The sequence below is a fragment of the Rhineura floridana genome, chromosome 6 (genome assembly GCF_030035675.1).
Source record: "Rhineura floridana isolate rRhiFlo1 chromosome 6, rRhiFlo1.hap2, whole genome shotgun sequence".
In the NCBI taxonomy this organism is placed as follows: domain Eukaryota; kingdom Metazoa; phylum Chordata; class Lepidosauria; order Squamata; family Rhineuridae; genus Rhineura; species Rhineura floridana.
The window spans coordinates 60,075,799-60,092,793 of record NC_084485.1 but is presented as its reverse complement, the minus strand read 5'-3'; the positions used below and the strand labels follow the sequence as shown (position 1 = coordinate 60,092,793).

General features: G+C 42.3%; 1 protein-coding gene across 10 annotated transcripts in view; it reads left to right on the top strand.

Annotated features, from left to right (window-relative positions):
• TRAF3IP3 (TRAF3 interacting protein 3) overlaps window positions 1-16,995 on the top strand; it is a 49,688-nt gene that overhangs the window by 1,805 nt on the left and 30,888 nt on the right. For 6 of the 10 annotated variants that reach the window (XR_009763460.1, XM_061632043.1, XM_061632035.1 and 3 more), the window contains exons 2-5: window positions 13,322-13,727; window positions 14,818-14,953; window positions 15,410-15,467; window positions 15,768-15,792. Coding sequence is in view for 9 of the 10 variants with exons in the window: in XM_061632043.1 (XP_061488027.1) it covers window positions 13,322-13,727; window positions 14,818-14,953; window positions 15,410-15,467; window positions 15,768-15,792 (625 nt within the window). In the remaining variant the exon portion in view is untranslated. Of the gene's footprint in view, window positions 1-9,622; window positions 9,670-10,134; window positions 10,209-13,321; window positions 13,728-14,817; window positions 14,954-15,409; window positions 15,468-15,767; window positions 15,793-16,995 lie in introns of those variants that run through there. The other 4 variants (XM_061632040.1, XM_061632041.1, XM_061632042.1 and 1 more) reach the window with 3 other exon arrangements.

The following is a 16,995-nucleotide window of genomic DNA, read 5'->3' as shown; positions in this document are numbered from 1 at the left end:
TAGTAGTCATTGACAGCCATATCCTCCAATACCTTTATTTTGCACTTAACAGTGTTGGCATACATAAATCAATTTGCCTTTGTAAAGCTATCCGCTAGACCAAGGATATTGTCCAAAATGGGGAGGAGAGGGGTGCATAGGGTGTGAGCGAAAGTTGAAAAGGAAGAACAAGTTTGTGACTGGTTTATGACTCCAAAGCTGTAGAGAATACAAATAAAATGAATCTTAATGAACCCTTCTAAATGAAATTTTAAAAAGAGGTCCAGTCATAGTTTAAGTACAGCGAGATGCATTTCTCTGTCTGGGAGCTGCCGAGGGCCAGCCCTACCATTAGGAAGGGTAAAGTGGCCACCTCAGGCAGATGATGCCATGAAAGGGTGACAACTTAATTTGTTGTTGCTGCTGCTGCTGCTGCCACCCGCACATCCCAGTACACATCCCAGAATGCACTGTGAGTGCCTGTATTGCCCCCTCCCCCAGTAGAGGAAACAGTAGCTAGGGGAGGGAGCAACTGAGGTTTGGAAACAGTGTAGAGGAGTGTGCTAAAAACCTACAAACCACTTCCCAGCATTGCTGCTCCAATCCTATTTGAGGATGGGGCTGCTTTTTAGAGAAAAGTTATACCTCAGGACAGCGAAGGCTGTTACATCAGGGCAAATGGAGCACTGCCCCACCCGCCTCCATCTGCCCTCATCCAGCCCCCACCTGCCTGCCCTCTTACTTTCAATAAGTCCAGGAGGTGGCTCTGTCTATCATTGGCTGTCACTCCACCTACTGTCAGCCCTGCTTTCTGCTCCACCAATCCCAATAGGCACCAGTCACCACTTCCTCAGGATATCCATTCACAGATCTCTAACATAACGTGTAGTCTCCAAAAGTTACACAACTGAGCCAACTAGTCAACCAATATGGGGTGCATTGGCAGATCTCCGGACTGGCAGGCAGCAAAGGAAAAACACAGATGGCCAGCTTGCTGAGTGGTTAATTATATATTTCTGCAATACAGAGGACTGTGGCTGGCTCTGTCATATTCTGTGACTGTTCTTGCTTCAACCATAGTTGCTAACTAACTCTGTTGCTCTGGAGTGTCAGCCTATTCCTCCATGCATTGCTGCAGTGCTATCACTGCTTCCTGGTTCCATGTTTGGGGAAGCAGATGATTCATATCTTAGACTAGACTGTCAGGGCTGGTGCCAGGCATGCTAGGGCCCTTGAGCACCAGCCTTCCCCAGGGCCTGGCACGTACATGCACGCCACACCTACTTATCTTTCCCTTGAAGTGAATGCTGCATGCGCTGTGCGCACATGTCTGCCATCAACCAAGATGGAGGCCGAGGCTTCCCTAAGGGGTTGATGTGTCCGCTGCACACATGCGTGCTATGTGCGTGCATGCCTGCCATCAACCAAGATGGCAGCAGGGCATCAGCCCCTTAGGGAAACCTCGACTGCTATCTTCGTTGATAGCAGGCTTGCGCCTGCAGTGCACCCAGCATTTACCTCAAGGGAGGTAGGTGGGGCATGCAGGTGAGCATTGCGGGCCTGTGCAGTAGTAGGGGGCGCCTGAGAGCTCCCTCTCTGTGATGTGCGGCAGGGTTGGGAGCTGATGCTGCCATGAATCATGGAAGGGAGCTCTACCCATCCACCCTAAGGAGGGGCCCTTCAGGGGCCCTCAGCCAGGCCCAACCTGGCCGCCCTCTGGCCCCAGCCCTGTAGATAGTGTGTACATATTGTCAATGGTGTTGCTTCAAAGAGATGGATAAAACTTTTTTGGAGTTGTCTTTCTCTTAGGAAAAAATCTGCCTTTTGAAAAAGATTGTGGTGTTCATAAGCTTGCAAAGTTTTCTGCTGATTTAGGGTTTGTTTGTTTGTTAGCCTATAAAGCCCCACCCATTGTGTGATATTGTATATTATGAATGAGTGTTTTTGATTATCCCTGGGTGTCTGTAATGGCTATATGTGCAGACAAAATCACAACCATATGTGCAGACAAAATCACAACCAAAAAACAATTTAAGATGGGAAACCCTAAAATAATATTGAATATTGAAATCAAGGTTATTTTTAGTGCTGCCTTTGCTGCTTTGTGTTTGTTAGCTATTGCAAACTGTCCTAGAATTTTTTAACTGAAAGGCAGCAGAGAAATCTTTTAAATAAATAAAATGTAGCTATCTGCCTTTCTATGTGTAATGCCCCAAACTATGAAGCTCTATAGCAGTGATGGGGACCTGTGGCCCTCCAGACGTTGCTAGGTTACAACTCCCAACATCCATGACCATTGGGTGTAGGGTTGTGGGCCCTAGTGATGTCATGGGGCAGGTCATACTGATGTCATGGGGGTGGGATGTAGTGATGTCATGGGGTGGGCCCAAGTGGTGTCACGGGCGGGTCTTAGTGATGTCACGGGTGGGCCCTAGTGATTTTATTAAGCATGATACCTTAAACATCAACTACAGTTGCTTGGAGCATACAATTCAAAGAAAAACATTTCTCTGATTGGAAATTAGGATAGAAATCTTAGCTAAAAGATGGAGCCTGGGTAGGGAACATTTAATCTAGCCTACTTGCTTCTCACAAAAAGGGTTTAAGTGTCCTCAGGCCAGCCCAGTCACCAGAAGGCCATTGTAGGAAGAAAGGAGCCTAGTGTTGTGGAGATGTTAGATAGGAGCACTCAGGAGTAAAGATGGATGCCCTTGAAGGCTGCAATTCTAAATACACTTACGAAGCCCCATAGAACTCAATAGGACTCACTTCTGAGTAGATATGGTTTCAATTGTGCTGTTGGTAAAGCTTGACTAGGGTTCCTCTGCAGAGATGTTCATATCCAAGCAGGGTTGGAATGCCCTACCCCTACCTTTTTACATGGCTGCTCCAAACGTCTTTACTTCAGAAAGAGGTCTGAGAAATGAATAAGAGTAAGAAGATTCTCTACCTTTTTCTGTCTACCTTGTGGGCTGCTATAAACTCACTTTGACAGCCAACACAATTCCAGTGAGTAATAACTGACACAGAGAAAACGCACATGGTTTCATCTCTACCTTCACAGACAGCAGCTTGGGAACAAGTCCAACCACACTTCCCAATATGTGAATTCTCTTTTACTGCTATTGAGCAAGAAACAAACCATCATGCAACCAACAAAGTGCATCATCAGTGGGTTTAACGGGGTTGAGCTGAGTGCATGGAACCACTGTTGTTTCTATGGCTGTAAGGGAGTGAGGTTAAAGGTAAATGAAAATGCAAATAGAAAAACAAAAAAGACAGTGATGATTGCCAACCACAACAAGATTCCTATGAGTAAGGCAGAAAACTCAGCATCCCACAACCAGTCAGGATTCCTAACCAAAAGCCAAAACTGAAAAAATCTTGGCAGCCAGTCAGCCAAGGTCACAGAAATCCCTATGCAGCACAACCTGATCCAGGAGTGGCAGTTAGTGCAGAATGCTGTGGCACGATTGCTGACAAGAGTGATAGCCTATCAGCACATAATATCTCTGCACTGGTTGCCGATTTGCTACCAGGCCAAGTTCAAGATGTGCTTTCCATGTTATGGGTGCCACATAGTACTTGTTCTGCTCTTGTAAGAAATCAGTCTTTTAGTGTACCAGCTATACTACAGTGGGGAGGAGAACCTGGATGGGAGTCCAGAGTCTGTGAGTTCAAATCCCCGCTCATGTCTCCTGGGTGTAAAGGGCCAGCTAAAAATCACCCCCACAGTGAGTGGCTCAGGGATTACGTGCCCTGCCACCTGTGCAGCCATGGGCAAGCTGCAGAGTCCCAAGGAGCCCAGTTGCTCCCCAGCTGGCAGTTGCAAACATGGAAGGGGCTGGCTTGTGCAGCTGTGGCAAGCTGAGCAGGCCCTGGCCAGCTGGGGAGGACTAGCCTCAGAGGGAGGCAATGGTAAACCTCCTCTGAATACTGCTTACCATGAAAACCCTATTCATAGGGTTGCCATAAGTCTGGATCAACTTCAAGGCAGTCCATTTTCATTTTATACTTGGAACTCCCTGTCTATTGACCTTAGGCGGACTCCTTCATTGTACTCTTTTCAGCACCTGCTAAAAAAAATTTGTTTAGGCAAGCCTACCAGGCCAGGTAAAAGCTATTGTGTTTTTTATCTGTTTTAACTCATTGTTGGTTTTATTATTTTGAATGTTTTTAAATACCTGTCTTTAACTGTTTTTGCCAATAATTTTATGGTTTTAATTCCTTCTGTAAACCACTTAGAGATTTTTTACAATAAATCTTGTAAATAAAATACATAAATAAATCTTGGAGACACTGTGGCCTTTGGGTCTCTTTCCACTTTTAGGAACAAAGGAATCTGCCTTATACCAACTCAGGCCATTTGGTGCCATCTAGCTCAGTACTGATGACATGGACTACCATTGGCTCTCCAGGATTCAAGGCAATAGTCTTTTCCAGAAATTATACAACGCATATGCCCTACCACTGAGCTACAGCCCTTTCCCTGTTTAGAAAAGTGTCTTTTAAAATTGTTCTTTTCAATTCACTAATGAATGCTGCATGGCATACCAAAAGCAGATCCACATCATTCATTTAAAGCACATTAAACACATTTAAAGCACATGAATCCCACTACTGTACAGAATCATGGCAACTGTAGATTGTTAAGGGTAGTGGAAACAATAACTGTGAGGGGGAAACTATACTTCCCAGGATTCTTTAGGGGAAGTCATTCACTTTAAATGCAATGTGCTTTAAATATATTGTGTGGATCTACTTAATAAGCTTTGCCTGCATGTAAATCGTTTTAATTAAATTTTTAAAATGGAAATGAACTATAAAGTTTACTGGGTGACCATGGGCTACTCACCATCTCTCAGCCTAATCTGCCCCTCAAGATGAAAACAGCAGAGGGGAACCATGACCACCCCAAAAAAGAAGGGCACACTTAAAATGTAGAGGAAGTAATAACTTAACAACCATAGTGTGAAATCAAATACTAGCCTAGGTACTACCTGGAGGCCCAGAAATCCCTTGTCAATCACAACCTTGACTTCACTTATTGGCTACAAATTACTAATATAGACCAGTTTACCAAGTGGTTAATGTGTGTCTATATGTGTGTGGAGTTTTATCACTTGATAACTCATTGGCCTTGCTCACTGGTCCTACCCCTCAGCGCTGGCACCAGATTGCAGTGGGCCCTCAAAGATGGTGGTGCTGCCATGGGCTTACATAAGCCAGGTCATGTCAGCGCATTAACATACTGTGCACTCATACCTGGCATCACCCAAGATGAAGGGGAAGCATGTTGATGTCCCTGCCGCCAGCTGGAGTGATGGCAAGCACATGTGTGCAGCAGAAAGTGGTGAGGCCAGCCCATGCTGGTGGTGATGTTGGTGGGTTTCCTGGGAGGGTGGCTTCTGCTCTGCAATCCACACAGCATCAGTTCGCAGGGTACATCCCCCACAACCCAATGCTAGCACAGGTCACAGAGCAGGAGCTACACCCACCCAGTGCCAGCAGCAGGGGTCCCTCTCAACCACAGGGACCTTTGGCCAGTGCCCAGCCTGGCCGCCTGCTGGCACTGGGCCTGCTACCCCTTCTGCTGCATGTCCACTTGCCCACTCCACTGTTCCTCATTCAAGTGGGGAACGTCTGAAGTGAGGAGCCTGCTATATACACACAAAGACTCCCTACATTATTTAGAGTTCCGCACATTCAGGGTCAGAGAGATGCTCTAGCACAGTCTGTGTGAGTTCCAAATAAATACAAATAGCTTATTAGAGTCCAGATATCCATGTCCTGAAGGAGGGCAGACATGGGATATGAAACAAGCAAAGGGGAGAAGTGAGCTAAATGATTTTCTTGTCGTAGTGTTCTGCAGGATTGGCAGGAAGCTTCTCATGGAGTGGAACTTATCTCCACTGGGTGACATTTCACCTTGACTTGATCTACATGTGCACCTGTCTTACATATTATGCTAAGCCACATCATACTAAGCCAAATTACTCCTCCCTAGTCATCTGCTGTGCCACGCTAAGCCATGGTTTGGTTTCGCACGTTGTCTGGAATTGAGCTCATGACTTAGCTCTCTCCAGACTAATCACAAGCTGTAACCAAGGCTTGTTCTATGTCTCATGGTTTTTCTGGGAGAGCTAAATCACTAGCCCTGGTTCTGATGATACACTAAGCCAAATCATGGCTTAGATTAAAGCACCCTAGCCGCCAAATGACCAAGGAGGAGCAAAGTTGCCATGATCTCTCCAGGATGCTCACGTGTTTGCACTTAGCATGATGTACAAACCGGACCATCCAGGAGAATGAGATGGTAGAGTCCTGAGTTGGTATAGTAGCCTGTACTACTTCAGACTGTGGGGGACGGTCACATTTTTATTGCATCTCCACATTATTATTATTATATACTAATAATAATAATAGTTGCTTATAACATGAAAAGCCTCTCCAGATGACTTACAACATATTTAAGAGCATAAGCAAAAATGCTTATAATAAAAACACACAGTTCATAAAAATCCACAAGCAACCCTCAAAAATGTTTTTTTTAAAGAAAAATCAGCATATAAATTCTGTAAACAAATTAGCTCATCACTGTCCCAGTCCATTGCATGCTCTGCTGCTTGCTTCTAACAGAAAGTTTGGAGACCATTCACCTGCAATCTGGAATGGTACAGCCCATTCTAAAACCAATGGGAACTACCACCTCATTCTCCCTTCTTTCTGCTGCGTGCTTATATGAGGTTTTTGCCTCTTCTTCGGAAATGAGATGAGAATCACTTAATCTGCCAAGAGGATGAATTACACCAATGTGTGATGTGTGTTTTGATCTAAAGAGGAGGAGAAACGAACCTGGTGGAAAAGGCTCTTAAATTAAGCCAGAGGCCAAGCACAGACTTGAATGGAGACTCAAGGGGGGCACTGCAGAGTAGCCAGATCAAAACCAACAGCAAGAGAAAAGGCAAAGGAGGGGTGACTCAGGTTTTAAGAAGCTGCTTGTAATGGGCATCCATTACGTTCTATCATATATCTTCCAGCTGTGTATCTAAGAGGCACAATACTTATTGTCTCAGTGTGTATACAGATGAGTGGCCTGGACTTAGACTGAAGGAAATGTGATTAGCTTTTACTGAAATTAGGTTTTTTAAAAATTTGAGTCAGATTTTTAAGTATCTTTTAAAAACAATAATAATAACCTGATTTAAAATGAAATCTGATTTTAATGCAAACTTTTACTCTGTACTTATAATCTCTTAAAACTGAGTCCCTGGCCCTGGATAAGAATATCAAACGCTGGCCTTATCTATTTGAGTCAAATGGTTTGGCTGATCTCTCCCCCTCCCATAGCTTCCTTGGGGTGTGGGGGAGCTGAGGTGAATCAGGATCATGACATGGCGAGACGGAGGGTTTAACCCTTTCCCTTTCCAATCTGAATCACTTACACACACCACCTTCTGTTTGCAATGGGTGGACACCTTCTATTGGCTCCAGTATGTCAATAGGTAATGTGTTGTATTTTCATGGTACATCATGTAGATGTGTATCTCTTATCGATCAAAGAACATGAATATCTCCTTTCCATTGTGTGAAGAAGAAAAGCTGCATCCAGGAAGTACTGCCCATTGCTTCAGGAAAGTCCAAATAATTTCTTAAGTTCACACAGGGGCCATTCCTCTACCCTAATGGATTTTGGGCTTTTTACTTTTCATTGAACTGAGGATGCTGTTCCTTACGACACCTCAAAAACTGTTTTTGAAACTCCCTTCAGTTTTGAAAGCAGGCTTCCATGTGCAGTCAGAGGCTGCTGCTTGAGTCGGTGACCTTTGGGATTAAATGATTCTTTGGATCCTTGCCTTAGTCATTAAATGGGCTTCTTTATTCTGCCCTTGCATGTGTACAGAGAAAGTTAAAGAGGAATCCATTATAAAAATTGTCCTCTTTAGGTATGTAGGCTGCAGGGACTACACTATCAGCGATCAGCTCAGTGGAGGCTGGTCCAATAGGGTGAATGGGGCATTGCCCCACCAACCTCAGTCTGCCTTCAGCTAGCCCCCCCTACCTGCCTACCTTCCTACTTACAATCAGTCCAAGAGATGGTCCTGCCTGTCAGGTCTCTCCTCCTTAGTTTCAGTTTTGCCCTTGTAGAACTCAGCAGGGAGGAGGCTGGGGACAAAAGTAGAATTAGTTGGCTCTACCTGTCATTTCCTCTGGCTGCACCTTCTTTGGGCCACTCTACCAGACCAGTTCCAGTGGCTTACTATTATATTTACTTGTGAATTGCTGTATCAGTTTTCAGGGCAAATAGTACAGCAGTACAAAATAAATTACACCCAAAACCAACAAGAATCGCAGTTTAAAACAGCATAAAATCCAGAGCCAAAAGATCTTCTAAGAGCCTGGAAGAATAAAAAGATCTTCACCTGGTACCAAAAGGACAATAGTGTTGGCATCAATTGAGCCTTCCAGAGAGCGCCACAGGCATACATGCCATCTTCCTGGTTTCTTCTTGTCTGACCAGTGGCATTCTGAGAAGGGCAGTGGTAGATAACCCAAATATGCAGGCACGATGATGCGGGACCAGATGTTCCATCCACTGACCTTACTAGCCAAACCTCTGTTTGTCCCAAGTCATCTGGTATGTGGATAGGCAGGAAGTCATCTCATTTGTGCTGTAGTACAATAGCCTTTCCCACTATTTGTTCCCTTCTCTGCTGGCCAAGTGAGAGGAGACTCAGCCTCTTTCAGGACATGTTGAGGACTCAGACAAGAGGCAGAGTCCTATCTCACTTGCTCTGAAATAAAGGGCACTTCCCAGAGCTTGGAAAAGTTACTTTTTTGAACTACAGCTCCCATCAGCCTAATCCAGTGGCCATGTTGCCTAGGGCTGATGGGAGTTGTAGTTCAAAAAAGTAAATTTTCCAAGCTCTGGCACTTCCAGACTGCTGCTGTTTTGCAATTGGGTTTCATTCACATACCTTCAAATTTAGGTTGCACAATTAAAGTGGATGTGGTGCTTTTGAGCAACAAATCCACTTTCAAAACAATTCAGACTTTTGCAGTAAGGAAACTGATGGGAAAGTGTGAAAAAACAATAACTTGACACAATGTCGTATGACCTCCCCACAAACAAATCGGAGTTAATGCTTGATAAACACCCAGAGTAGTACAATCTCCCCGCACACTTTGTGCAAATTAGGGATGGAAAGAACTGTCAATTTTCTGTTTCTCATTTTTCCAATCTTCAGTTCTCCACATTTTTACAACAATTTGTGTTTTTTTAAAAAAAAAACCTTACAACATTCTTCAACATTGTAGTGTGTATTTTCCTAATAAACATATTTCTTGCATGCAGTTTTGAGTAATGTGTGCATTCTTGCAAGCCATTTCTTATCATATAATGCATTTTTCCATGTTATTTTCACTGATATATTCATTTTGATGCACACTTTCCCCTAATATATGCATTTTTGTAAATATTGTTTGGGTGGCCAATTGCATTGCAAAATTTGAATAAGTTTGAATTTCAAAGGATGGACATAGTTTGGTTCTCACATTGTTTTGGAAAGTGTGAATTCGATAGATTAGGCTTGAAATGCAAACTGACTCGAAATTCTCACCCATCCCTAGTACAAACAAATCAAGATGAACACTTATTAAACAGGACATTTGGAACTGACCACAGACAGGGTAAGAAAACAGCAGGAAGCTCTCTTGTTATTATTTTATTTTTATTCTCACCTGTCTGAGCAAGTGAGAGAAATTCCTCTCCGTCTCTCTTCCAGGTCCTCTACACTTGTCAGATGCCTCATGGGTGGGGAGAGATGGAGTCTTCCTCTCACTTGCATGGAGGTTTAGAGGAGGGAAGAGCTTCTCCAGCTCTTTATCCATCTCCATGCAAGTGAGAGACAAGGCTTGGAAGATGGGAGCTATCCCTCTCTTGCATTGCGATTTCGAAAAGGAAAGCAGCAGCAGGGAAAACTGTTCCCTCTTCCTCAGAGAGATTGTCAGAAGTGCCTGCTTGCCTCTGGCAAGCTGCCTGTGTATGACCAAGGGATTTGGATCACACTGTGTCCTCCTGTCCTAAGTAGTATAAAGGTTCTAATTATCAAAATAAAATAACAGCCACCTTGCCATGTGCTTATCTCCCAATAGGTGAGGCCTCTGTAAATCAAAGAAACCTTCCTGCACTTGTGGTCAAACCGAGAAGTCAAGGCTTATAAAGAAAGGTAGGTTGCAGGCAAAATTGGACCACATCATACTAATCCCACACTGAATCTGTGAGAAATGATACTTGCAATCTGCAGATATCTCTGCACCAAACTTTTAGAGCCCTTTGCTCCTGTTTCCCAATTACATTTCCTTCCTCATCTTAGATGTGTCTGTTGTCTGCGTTTAATCTCCATCTTCTTCTCCCATACCTGTGTTGTTGCCTTCCACCATGCTGCTGTCTAGGTTCAGTGGAGTGGCTTGGGAAACTGGAATGCCCCATTCAGTCCCTCTCTCCTACTACTGTCAAAATCACCATATTACAACAAAGACCTCAAAGGGAGCTCTGCATTGAAATTGCTGAACTCTATAAGCAAACTCTATAAGCAAATTCTGGGTTGTATGCAACTAATTTTTAAAGCAGACCCGTTGAAATTAATGGGCCTATGTTAGTCATAGCTATTAATTGGTATGGGTCTACTCTGAGTAAAAGTTAGTGGAATACAACCCTCTGTTCTATTCAATTCAGACTTTATTGGAACACTGGGTTTCTTTTACATTATTGGTGTGAAATTTGAACAGCATAACAAGAGAGATAGCATTATCACAGCGACAGCTGTTTTGAGGAGTTTACTCTGTTCTTAACTTGTGTAGTATACATTTGGAATCTTCATGGAAATGATGCAAATCTACTGGCACCTTGCATTTCATGGCCTTTTGGCACCACTGTTTATCATTTATTTCTCTCTATTCTGTTTTTTTTAAGCATTTATATATTGCCCTTCATAAACATTTATCACAGTGTGGTTTACAATAGAATTTAAATTATAAAGCAGGCCCAATAAAGATATACAATGAAACATTAAAAAGCAACGAAACAACAATTGGATTTTTTAAAGTACCGGCACTTAAAAATATGAACTATTAAATATGAAATATCAAAATGCTTCAGAGAATAAAAACATTTTAGCTTGGCGTTCTACAAATTAATGGAATGAGTGCTAGATAAGCTTCCACAGATGTATTCAATAGATGAAAAACCCCTGTCCACTGTTGCTACCAGCTGTATGACTGATGGTGAGGGTAGTCTAAGGGCTCCTATAGACCTCCTTATTGAACATTCATCCAGATTTGCTTGCACAAAGTTTACATAAAGGTTATTCAATACCTGCCATGTATTGAGTGTATTCAGATTTGTTTGTAGGGAGGCTATGCATCTTCCCATCAATCAACCATTATCCCACACTTTAGTGCATTTCTCCATGACTGTCCCTCTTTCTATAGACAGTCTGGAGGCAACCTAAAAAAGACTTCAATAGAAAATCTTCATGCTTCAGCAGATTGATATGGGAGTAGGCAGTCCTTAAAGTACCTGGGTCCTAAGGCATGAAGGGCTTTAAACATCAAAACCAGCACCTAGAATTGGCTTGGAAACAAACTGGCAGTCAGCACAGATCTCTCAAAGCTAATTACTAATTATTCTCAGCAAGCCATCTCACTTGGAATCCTGGCTGCTGCATTTTGAACCCGTCCCAGCTTCCTTGTCTGCACTGTCTAGCATACCGTTGCTACTAGATAATTGTTAAGCTAGGGACGGTATGGACTGAAATAAAGCACTGCTAGCTGCTAAATTGTAGTGTAAAGCGAATTCCATTCAGATCTTTCCTGAACGCCTGGCATGCTCACATGATTCCCTTTTCAGCCACCATTCTTATAATATGCACAAGGATTATCCCTCTGGCTCAGGGAGGCATAGGGAGTCTTACAACCAACCACCATAAAGATGGATGAGGGGTTTTTGAAGGTTGTTGAATTCTCCTCTCTCTCTTTTCCTTTTTTATTTCTGATAGAAATGCAAAGATCCAAAATCTTTTGGTGCAGTTGACTCCCTAGGACAAATAATACACTTATAACATATGAACCGTCAAGATTTTATTCAGGGAAGGAGAACATTAATAACTCAGTCTTCATATAGGCACAGGGTAGCAAGGTAATGCTGAAACAAAGGCATTCATTCTTCTGATGGAATTCTGGGGCAACCTGCCTATGTCACTTGGATTATAGTCAGATACACCAAAAAACAGCAGAGAGTCAAAGCAAAACACTATTCTTTCACTGTTGTTTTCAGAGCTTAGTTTTTAAGCCTTTCTCAAAGTGAACATTAATATATTTCACTGTATAACTTTAAGCATTACTACATGACATCTCTAATCCAATGGACTTTGGAAAGTGTGGAGAACATAGAAAATAAAGCTACTGCAGGAGGTAAATGGTGGCAGATTTTTAAATAATCCAGCAGTGTGCCTATTCCTTGTTACAATGAACTTTGTCTTCAGAAATTACCACTCCTGAAGCTGATGCTTCAAGAGACAACAATGGATTTTCTTTAGATGTTCCTTTGATGACTCCCAAGCAATATGCAAAGCACACTGTCCACAGCCCTTCAGCTCCACAGCCCTTAAACGGGATTTGAAGGAATCCTACTTTCACCCCACTTTCAAAAACTGGAGTTATTATTGATATTTGTGTATATTAAATAATGATTTTCCCAGCTCAAAAACCTTCCAAAGCTTCAGGGAGAGAGAGAGAGAAAATATTCAAAATGTTTGGCATTACATTTGATTTCTTTTGTATTTTAGTAGTAGATTAATTTTAGTTGCACTGATATTTTAAAAAAGAATTATTATTTTTTTTAATTCCCATGGGTTTTACATTTTGGTCAAGCATAAATAAATCTTTTTGGGGGGAAAGGAAGGGGGAGGTTGATTAGAGGAATGAGCCTCTAAAATAATATTATTCTAGGAACTGAAATTACAAAAAGCTGAATAACAGGAGAAACTGGAACAGTAAGGTCTGTAGCTTTTGAAATAACTCTGCTAAAGTGAAGCAGTGGAACTTCAATAATTTGAAATATGATTGAAACTGAATGGTACATCCTCCTATAGAAGACAGGTTCATTTTCCAGAAGCTTGGAGTCTCCACCTCCCCCAACAGTATATTTAATTTTAGGGTATAATATCTTCATAGTGGAGCCAACTTCATTCTGTTCTGAAGTGGTATTGTCTGTATCGTTCTATACAAAACCCTTCCTCAGCCTACATCTGGCCAACTTCTGTTCTCTTGGTTTCACCAGGAAGGTGACTTGTCTCCAGTGTATTTGGAAAGTGTTGTGTGCTGCCGTGGCTTATGCAATCAGTATGATAACAGACCTTTGCAAATCCCACGGCCAGCGGGGCCCCAAGCATGAGAGTTATGAAGAAAAATATGAACGCCGGCAAGAAAAGCATGAAAACCTGCGCAGAAGGAACAACAGGACCATTTGCCGTCTCATGAATAAAAACCATAGCAAAGAAGCCAAGGAGCTGCTTCAAAGTCCCCGAGAAAAAGAATTCCTCAAAAGAAGGAATTTAATAACTGAAAGGCCAGGAAGGAAAGGAGCTCAGTTTAATCCTGGCACAGATGTGCCACTGTTTTCTGAGAACAAAACTGGAGGTTTGGAGGAGATACCAGCATATCTGAAGTCACGGCCTACTAACCAGGTAATATCTGAGGATAGGGGCAACGGGACTTACACCTCAGTCCTACATATGTTAACTTGGAAGTCAGTCTCAGTGACTTCAGTTGCCCACTTTCCTTGAGAAAGGGCTGTATCACAATGGTAAAGCATGTGCTTTGTATGCAGATGGCCCCAGGTTCAATTAACGCCTCTCCAGATAGTGCTGGGAATGTCCATTCTCTAAACCCTGCTGGAGAGCCACTGCCTGTCAGTGTAGACAGTGTTGAGCTAGCTGGACCAATGGTCTGACTGAGGCAGCTTCCTATGTTCCTATGCTTTATTGCTTGCTGTTAATCAAGGCTGGAAGATTAGTTGTGAATAGCCACTGATAATAATTTTTATAAACCATCTAGAAATCTTTGGATAGATGGCGGCATACAAATGTTTCAAATAACCATGGCTGAAAAATTGACATACCAACTTAAATTAGCTAAAGGCAAAGCTATTATATTTGATTTTTATAAAATGTGGTATGATTTTATCTCATATACAAATCAAATATTTATCAAAGCCATTCCTCAGATTATGGGAAACAGCCTCAGTACAAACTATAATACTATGATGACGCAAACAGAAAATCTAAAAGTTGCCAATGGATATACTTCATGGATATACATTTAACGCTTTACCTTCTGTTAGTATTACACTATGTAACTCTTGTCGTTTTTATTTGTTGTTGTTGTTTACTTTTGTATTTTAGAAATAAAAAATTGAAACAAACATGTTTCAAATAAATAAATTTGCCCCTTGAATAGTTTTCATAAATTGCCCCATTGTCAGTTTCTCTCCTTGTAGTGAGAAAGCTTTAATTACTGATAATGATGATGATGGTTTCATTTATTTAACAGCAAAATAGTACTGTTTTGCCATTTTGAAAAAAATATGAGAGGAAATTGATAATTTAATCTCCCCCTCCCACAGGAAGAGAATCTGAAACTAGGGCAATTTAGAGAATCGGAGGCGATGTGTCACTAATTCCATCTAAGTCAATTTCAGCAGGGCTAAATAATGACTTACTTTCTTGTGTTTGAGACCACTATGTTGAAGAGAAACATGTAATTATTTTGTTTCAGGAGTCTAGGGATAACTGTACCTCCCAGCTTCATTTCAAATCTGTGCAGCGTAGCATCAGTAACACTTTTGCACATGGCAATGTGAACTCCTTTCCTGAAAACATGTTCACTGTGAAAGTTTACAAAAGCTGTAAAGGTAAGAAGCTGCAAAAACAAACAACTTGCCTCTGTGTTTTACATGATTCCATTTGAGATGGTTGAACATTCTTTCAACTGATGGCAAAACATTTAGGTTGTAATGCTATGTCCACTTACCTTGGAGTCAGCAAGATTGAGAGTGGGACTTATTCTTCCAGTAAACATGTTTAGAATTGCACTATCAAGATGCAAACACTTTCACTTTGAAGACTCTGAAATGGGAATAATGTATTTTTTTTCCTTTGCTGTTGCTTCCATTAGTAGAGAGTATATAATTTTAAAAAAAGATGGCAGGAATTTTTGACTAGTTGTGTCTTTTCTTTTGAAAGTCTGGGCCAGACATCTCTAGCTACTTCCAAAAGAAAGAATCATTGTATCAGAAGTGTCCAATCATATTCAATTCCTCATTGTTCAAAGGACTTATATGGAATTTCTTCAATTTTTGTTTGTACAGGTACCCAAACCATAAATGAGTCTATTACAGTAAAGAAAAACTCAGGCCAGCAGACAGAGTAAGGAGCCACATTGCTGTACATCCCATTCTTTCTTGGAACTGGTAACTTTCAGACAGATGTGTCCAGCATATATGTAATGAGTACTGGGCAGAGAAGGCTGGTGTGATGGGCCAGTGCTGTGAAGCCTCCCTCCCCACATTGCTGTAGCTCGTGCTTCCCTTGACATGACAGGGACAGGACAGGGAGATGGCGAGGTAGGGGCTGTGCGGGCGCACTGGTGGTAGCACTGGATTGGTATCATTCATTGCAATATTGGCATGTCCTCTTTGATAAAGTCCTGTTCTCTTCATTTTTCAGTTGTGGAACAGCGGTTTTAGATAAGGTAAGGAAAACAAGAAATGGGAATCCTGTTTCTTTACAATATTAATTGCCAACATATGCAGTGAATCAGCACAAACTAGTCCCTAGAGATAACATACCTTTGATGGTAAAAACTACAAGCAGCCCTAAATGAATTGCACAATCACCTCTATATGACTGTTCCCCCAAACGACTCCTCTTTAGCTTATAGTAAGAACTTTCCTTTTCTGTTGCCTGTCTAGGATTGCAAAACGATCTCAGCAGTATGGGTGATTGTTGACCTGTGCATTTGCTGAACAACTTGCTTAATAATTTGATCACTAGAAGCAGAAATGGGCCACTAATGTTAAAGGATTTGATACTCACCTTTAAGTGAGAATTATTATATTGTCTTTTTTTTTTTTTACAAATCATAACCTCCACATTCTTCTACTTCTGAATTTGATCATGGATGAGGGCTTATTAGACGTTCAATAAACCTTCAGTGGTAGACATCTCTTAGCTCAGTTTGGAATTGGGTTTTGGGAATCCTTTAAAAATACGTCTTCCCTCCACCCATGCATTCTAAGTTCTGGGAAGCTTCTCAACCCACACAGTCTGTATCATATTATAATAGGATTGGGGTGGAGCCAGATGATGTCCAAGATCCTTTCCAGCTCAGTGATTCAGTGGTTATAAGGCTAAGGTTTGGACAATCGAAGGACTGCTAAAATGACCAAACTAGTTTTGTTTTGTTAAGTAAATATACCTGGCCAGATCTGTTAACAAATCTGGCCAGGTCTGTTTACTTATGTTAGTTGGGTCAGTATGTTTCCACAGAAAGTAAACAGCTGGAGACAGGGCTGGGGCCAGGCATGTGGGAACCTTGGGCACCAGCCTGCCCTGGGCCCTGGCACATGCCTGGGTCTGTGTGGCAGTGGGGGGGGGGACCATGGAACTGCAATCTGCACTGCGGATTGCGGAAGCTACTGCTACCCACCCACCCTAAGGAGAGGCCCTTCACGGGCCCTCGGCCAGGGCCCAACCTGGCCGCCCTCTGGTGCCCGCCCTGACTGGAAACACTGCTAGAAGGTGAGATCCAGTATGGCAAACTGAGCATGTTTTTCTTCCACTACCACCCCAAGCTGCAGGTGAAGTCATTGAGGTGATTGTGTGTACAACAGGGAACAATAGAGTGGCAGTTTGTTGTCACACAGAATCAGGAGAGGCTCAGTTTTAGATTCTG